Below are 7,415 nucleotides of genomic sequence, written 5' to 3'. Positions count from 1 at the left end.
ATATATATATATATATTTTTTTTTTTTTTTTACATTCAAGAGTCTGCTTTCAATGGGAAGCCACTTCTAGAATGGAAAACAGTTTAAGCCCATGGCCTTTCAGCTTAGCTGATCTTAACTGTCATGTCATGAAAAGACACCAAAGCAAAATACCTGTTTCACAGCCTTGCTCAGGGTTGACCTCACTTTTCAATGTCTCTCTGGTTCCTTAGAACACTATTCAGACCCCCAGCCCAGGACTTGGTGGTACTTATTGGCTGCTGCCCAAACAGGATCTCCAGAGATGTCTGGCCCTCTCCTTTGAGATCATCAGTGGGTCCTGCATCCCTTAAGAGGGGTATCCCCAAGATCTTGTGACCACCACTACCTTTGTATCTTGGCCTCTGTGGTGGGATTGGGTCAAGGGCCTCGTATCATTTAGTACATTTTGGCAACAGGGAGTTCTTGCTGTGAGCATTGTTACTGAAAATATGCTTCAGCTCTATGGTCAGGAGGGAGGCCAGGGCTATGTATGAGGAAGTTCCTGGGGAGAAGAGAACCTTGGAAATGCAATCCAACTCCAAACAGCATGAGCCCTCAGAGTGCTCTGCAAAGAGGAGAGAAAGGCCAGCCTGCTCCTCTGGGAACAAAGCTCTGGTGGCATGGTGCCTAAGGCATTTGACTGCTAACCAGAAGGCTGGCAGTTCAAACCCACCAGCCACTACTCGAAGGAAGATTGGGCAATCTACTTCCATAGAGATACCGCCTCGGAAACCCAAGGAGGGGTCGCTATGAGTCGGGGACGACTCAACGGCAGTGAGTGAGTAAAATACAGATTCTGGTGTTATATTATCTGGGTTTGAGCTCTGGGTCTACTATTTCCTGACTGTGTAACCTTGGATAAGTTATTTTACTGTGCCAAGACTCAGATTCCCCATCTATTAATGGGAATAGTTGCTTCCTCTTAGGATTATTGTGAGAATTAACCCAACAATTACATGTAAAGCACTTAGAGTGGTACCTGGCAACAGTGACCATTCAGTAAATGCCAACTGTTGTTATTGGGGTTGCTTGCACTAGGAAGGGATTTGGGTCAGGTTATGCTCAAGTCCATGGGCATCTTTAGTAAAATTCCCTTCTCCCCCTTCTGTTGGCACTCTCCGAATTTCATTTGCTGTCCCCTGGGATTGCCTGGCTTCTACTTCTCCGTTATGACAGATGAGGAGGTAAGAGAGCCCCTGGGAGGGTACTTCCAGTCTTCATGTACCTTCACTTAACGAAGTTCCTCTCCCACCCTAGGATGGAAGCAAGTGTGGAGGGAGACAGACAGAGCTGGTACCTCTGGTTGGGCAGGTTATTTACCGCACAAGGGCACCTGGCAGAGAGAGCAGGTGGGGGCTGAAATCTAGCCTGTGCTCCACTTGCCCACCTGTGGGGCTGCATCTCCCCAGAGGGGGATTTGCACAAAGGTGCCATATAAGCTAGTCACAGCCTGCAGAGAGAGAGCAGAAACCCCTGGGCAGATGATGAATCCTGCCAAGTGCGCTGTAGCTGTCTGAGCAGCTATCAGTTCATCAGTCCCCACCTTGCTCCCCCCTCTCCAGCCCAGAGCACTCCAGAAAAGGGTTGCTTTTCTGGGTTACAAACTATCTGGTTCCTCAGCTTAAAAAGGTACAACGTGGACTCTGCTCCCAGCAGCCCCATGTCCTGGATTTGGCAAAGAGTGTCCTGGTTTCACTCAGTACATTTATTCTGTTCCCATCAGTACATTTATTCTTCTTGGTCCATGTTTGATAAGACTGTCAGATGTCTTCCTGCCTCCATTCTTTCTCTTGCCATAGCTCTCCCTTACCAAAGTCTTGAAATGGCCTCCAATGAGTCCCATGATGGGATAGCCTAGGATACACAGTCAACTACAAATGGCAAACAAATGTGGGGGTGGGTACCCTGAGCCCAGATAACAGAACAGCTAAAGAGGAGGTGTCCAGAAATGCCACTGCCGCCTCCTCTGCCATGGCTTCTTACGCAGCCCTGCACCATGAGCTCAGCTGTGGGTGGAAGCAGCTACTTTTAGAGATTATCTCCATGCAAGACAGTAAATCCCTCCCTTCCTCTCTCACTTCTTTCCTTCCTTCCTCCCCCCTCTCCCTCCCTTCCTTCAAGAAGCAATTTTTGTTCTGATGCTAGCACTCTGCTAGGCACTGCTGGGGGATGCACTGAAGCCTCACAGCATGCATGTTCTTTGGCTTTGAGCAACTTCCCATCTGGTTGGGGAGATAAGACATGGACAGGAAGCATTTCAACAACAATGTGAACTAGTCTGTGCCTCAAATGTCAAAATAAATGGAACAGCTGAAGAAGTGCTGTTGGAGGTCTTAGGAGAGAAGGAGGCAGCAGAGGTCAGGTCACACTTTCTAAGGGTATCTTGACTGCTAGCTTCTTGCTCACTTCTTGATGTAAACCCATATCTTTGGGATGGATGAAAGAAAGGGTTAATATTGACCTTCGTTCAGAATGTGATGTTTTTGACTGAGCAGGCTCCTCATTCTCCCCCACCCTCACCCCCTTTTTCTGTGCATCTTGTTTTAGTTTAGGAAGTCAAAAGCCTTGGCAGTAGTATGGCTCCTTCCCAAAATAGCTCTTATCCTGTCTCGATAATTACAGCTCTCCAGCCTCATTCAGCAGCAGAGCTGCTCCCCAGAAACTGGGAAGAGAAGGCTCCTAGGCAGCTGGGTTAACTTGTCTTCTCTGGTTCTCTGGTGGTGGGATGGCATGGATGTAGGCCAGGTACTATCCCTGCAAAGCAGGAGAAAGCTGGGCCTTCCCTAGCCTGTCCCCAGGCCATATGGCCCATAGGCAGCCCCAGGATAAAGACTCTACGATGATGATGTCCAAAGCCTCCAGTTCCTCTGATCTGGGAATGGTTGACCATAGAGTCTGTTCCAGATTCCATTCCCAGCAGGAATTCTCTGGTGGCCCAACCACGGCATCTGGCTCATGGAAGGCAGTGTGTTTTTCATTGAGCTTCACAAGCCCCTTTGGATCCACAGTTGAAGATAGTGCCTGATTCAGCCTCTTTCTAAGTGTTAGTGTCCTCCCAAGTGCCCCTTCAAGGCCATTTAGTCTCAGGAGTAGCATGGAGAGATGCTTCTCATCCTTGGATTTGGACATTAGGAGCTGGAGTCTCCCCAAAAGAGGTTGAGCTGGACTGAGGGAAGCATTCCAGATGATTTTTTGGTATCAGAACTAGCAGAAGTTCAAAGGAAGGTCCTCAGGGTGCCCTTTTAGGTCAGCAGGGGCTGTCTTCTCACACAGCCCTGGGGAGTTGTTCCTGGGAATAAAGTAGCTCTTGATGGGAGGGCTGCAGTGCCTCTGACAGACAGGGCTGCCTGGCCCCAGGATCCTGTGTCCTGAAGGCACCTGACCTACTCATGTTGGCTGTGGATTACAGTGTCAGGGGACGAGGTGGTTTACTCCCTGCTATATCTATCAATTATGCAAGAAACCAACTCTAGAAAACAGGCCAAGGACAAGAGGAGGCCATCTCAGTGATCCTTAAGGCAGACATCATTGTCTTTAGAGTGACATGTCATTTGGTCTCTGGGGGAGAGGATGGTTGGCCTTCTGTTTGTTCCTGAGCCACAGGTAAGTTTTGCTCAGGTAGACTTCCTTTATGAAGAAAAATTCAGGCCCTAGGAGGAACCTGGGGAGTCTCCTCATTTCATGAGGATGTTAACAGAATCCTGGAACATGGGCTTTCTGAAAAGAATCCTAGAAACCATCCTTCCCACTCCCCTATTTTCTCTTGCTTTGGACAGAGGCCTTCAGTTGAGAGGAAGTGCTGAAAGAATGGAGTTGCTGAAAGTGGGGCAGGACACCTCAGGAGGCTTTTCGTAGTGGCTGGACTCTGATGACACAGCTTCTTAGAAAGCAGGCATCTTCCTTGTCAGACGGTCCCTTGTCCATTACCAGCTACCACAGGCAGCTAAATCCAGTGTAAGTTTGGATCTCAGACAAGGAAGCTGGTGACCCCAGCCAAGACTTGCTATTTTGGGACAGACTATGGTGACCAACTCATCCAGGTTTTCCCAGATTGTCCTGGTTTTAGCACTGAAAGTTCTGCATCCCAGGAGCCTCCTCAATGCTGGGCAAATTGGGACAGTTGGTCACCCCAGCTAGGCTGTGGCACAGACAAGGTTTGCCTCAGCAAATAGTTTCTGGAAATATGTGCTGGCTTCACTGTGAGACCAAGGCAGGTTAGTCCCCTCTCTTTATAATATGGAGGCAGGAAAATGCTCACCTTCCCTATGGGCTTGATGGCAGGAGTCCCTCAGTTTTTTGTTCTGCTTAGAATTAGCCCATGTAGGGAAGAATTTGCCATACCCATTTTGGACTTTCTGGTGTATTTTCAGAAGCTACTTGGTTCCCTGCCTGGAACCCATCTCCACATTACCTCTTTCTGTCAGAGTAGTTTGGAAGTGTTTGAAATGATGAATTTTTCTAGGTAGATTAGGGAAGTTGGCTTCAGAGGGCAGAGTGCATACTTGGGTGAAGAAGCAAATCTGTTACCCAGGAGCCACAATGACAGCTGCTCAGCCAGAGAAAGGCCATCCTGAGTAGCAGAAATGGCTATGTCCCTTCCTCCTCCTCTGCTCAGCTGCTTTTGGCCCAGCTGCTATGAGGGGAGCAGCAAGAGACAGCTGCACCTTGAGGACTGAATGAAGGCCTGGAGGAAGGGGACAGAATGTGAGGCAGTTCCCAAGAGAAGCTCAGGCTCAGATACTGTGGGTGGGAGGACTGGGCCAGCCAAAGTCACTTATTTGGCGCACTCACCACAGAGATAGTCATCTAGCTCCAGGGGTCGACATAGTGGTGTTTTGGGGCATTGAGTTCAATAGGTCTGAAAGCAGAACCAGCTTTCCAGAGACAAAATGATGTCTAGTCAGTCTAATGTCCCTATTGTCTAAAGCATTACTCTGGAATTTTCTCTTCTCCCATTCTTCTATGCCTGTCATACATGCACACTCGTAATCCATTCGAGGGAAGGCATTTGAAATAGTCACAGTTCATACTTCCTAGTTTGGTGTTGATAGTATTCCCATCAGCAGAGATAATAGCTACCATTTATCTTACTAATTATATGATGCTAAGTGCATCACCTTAATGAATCTTCATAGCAACCCTATGGAGAGGACTTCTCCCCATTTCACAGATGAAGAAACTGAGGCTCAGAGTTTGCTCATCAAAGCTGGGGGCACTTTAGAGAGCATCCTGCCACAGGGATACAACTACATCTTCTGTAGCCACATCTTCCTGGAAAATAACTTCTCGATATTTCAGCAGCACCTTTAGGTATCATGACTTGTGAAGGGAAAAGTTTTAGTGGTAGCAAAATCTGTCTGTGAACTGTGAGGGTGGGAGGTGGGTGTGAGTGGATAAATAGCCAGCATGAAAGGCAAGGGATGGGCTAATGAAGCTCAGAGCCTCAAGCCTTGTCTGTCCTCCAAAATCAGAGTGGAAAATTAATCAATGAATCCTTTCAGCCAATCCATATGGATCAGACATGTCTTGGGGGCAAAGGCCTGGCCACCCAGGCAGATAGCACATCACATGTTTGCTAAATTGAAGTGAGCAGAGGTTAAAATAGAAGACATGCTCCCAGCGCTAGAGGGGCTTGTCATTAATTTGGGAGAGAAAAGTATACAGATAGGTCAGTTGAAAGGAGTGGACATCAAAGGACAGAAGAAAGTCCAATGAGATAGGTCAGCAAAGTTTTCAGCGTGGAGGCACTTGGAGGGTGAAAATCAGGAGGAGACAGATTTTGCCTCAGTACAATGAAGAATTTGGTAACTCAGCTGCCCAAAGATTGTAGAGTAGTTGCTTGAGTCAGTGAATTTTGGCCATGGGAGGTACTCAAACAGAGGCTGGAAAGGCAGGGAGCTCTAGAGGAGATTCAGATCTGGTGGGTGGCTGCAGTACAAAGTCTGTAAGTCCTTTCCATTCCTGAGCTCCTGTGGCCCTGTCCTGCTGCATGGAAAGTGATGGAAGGGCCAGACTGCCAATCAGAGAGGCTGCTTCTAGCACCCTGTCAGCTCCGGAACTGCCTCTCACTGCAGCTGCTCAGCAGGTGCCAGGAAACACTTCCGAAACACAGCACCTTTCCACCCACATTTCATGGCTGCCCCAAGATCATAGGGTACCAGAGAGCAGTTGGGGAGGAGTGGGCCTTAGGGTATTTTGCTTTCTTGCCTCCACACAGGCCTTGCTAGACAGACTGGCTAAGGTTTCCTTGAAAGACACACCCAGTGATAGTCCTTTGGCCCCATCAGGACACTCAGACTAGATCATCAGTAACTCACAGACTTCTGGGGATGAGAGTGGGACACAATTAGTCCTTTCACCACTTAAGGGAAACTCAGGTACTGAGAGGCAAAAGTGGCTCTAGCTTGTCATGCAGATCTGAAATCCTGAATTCCTGTGATATCATTCTTTCTTCTTGGCTTTGAACCTGGGCCCTAGCTTGGCCCAAGTGTAGCCTCCTTGTTTAGCTCCTGTTTCACACAGGCTTCACTCATGAGTAGGCAGGAAAGACCCACTGCATAGGTCTTCCATATGGACCATGTTGGCCTGACCCAATCAGGGGTAGCCCAGGACAGCAGGCTGAGCCATGGTTGCTGACCAAAGTTCCCCAAGGGAATCATACCCTGTGCCAAGCTAAGCATCAGCTCCCCTGGCACTTGGCTCAAAAACCCCATCCCAGAAGCACCCAGGGAACTATAGTTAAAGATATCAATGCCTGATGGAATGTGGAATTTCAAGAGAAAGCCAGAGATCCAAGAGCTGGATGACACTGAGACAAGGTTGACCAGGCCACCTGTCAGCTGGAGGTGGGGAATAGCACTGAACAGCCAGTAACTGATGCTAGCGCTGCTGTATCTCAGTCCTGCTTCTGACTAGGCATTAGACCCTACCTTCTCCAACCCAGAATGTAAGAGCTAGTGTTGGGGGATCTAGTCCTCTCCTCTTTGAGTGGGGGAAACCAGAGGCCCAGGGAGGGGAAGGGACTTTCAGACAGTGAGGTAACAGCCAAAACTGGCATGGGGACTTATACTCAGGTCAAGTTCTCTCAGAGACCCCCAAATGCTGCAAGAGTAGCTTGCAGGACTTGTTCAGGCAAAATGGCTCACTGCCTGTCTTCAGCTTTTATTTCTCCTAGCATGCCTCATGGGAGCTCTGGTAGCATAGTGCCTAAGGCATTTGACTGCTAACCAGAAGGCTGGCGGTTCAAACCCACCAGCCACTCCTCGAAAGGAAGATGGGGCAATCTACTTCCATAGTGATACTGCCTCGGAAACCCAAGGAGGGGTCGCTATGAGTCGAGTCCGACTCGACAGCATATAACAACAACAACAACAGCATGTCTCATTAGGCCTGTG

At 48.6% G+C, this 7,415-nt stretch overlaps 1 protein-coding gene across 1 annotated transcript in view; it reads left to right on the top strand.

The window, feature by feature from the left end:
- Nucleotides 1-332, top strand: part of LOC103212024 (uncharacterized protein C17orf47 homolog) — a 2,933-nt gene extending 2,601 nt beyond the window's left edge. The window contains exon 3 of the mRNA XM_042783295.1: nt 213-332. Within this exon, the coding sequence (XP_042639229.1) occupies nt 213-332 (120 nt within the window). The remainder of the gene's footprint in view (nt 1-212) is intronic.
- The last annotated feature ends 7,083 nt before the right edge of the window (nt 333-7,415 follow it).

The sequence above is a fragment of the Orycteropus afer genome, unplaced genomic scaffold, assembly GCF_000298275.1.
Source record: "Orycteropus afer afer isolate SDZICR_OR568_19922 unplaced genomic scaffold, OryAfe1.0 scaffold00834, whole genome shotgun sequence".
Classification (NCBI taxonomy): Eukaryota; Metazoa; Chordata; class Mammalia; order Tubulidentata; family Orycteropodidae; genus Orycteropus; species Orycteropus afer.
The sequence above is the reverse complement of the archived record's forward strand: the minus strand, read 5'-3'. Positions and strand labels throughout refer to the sequence as shown.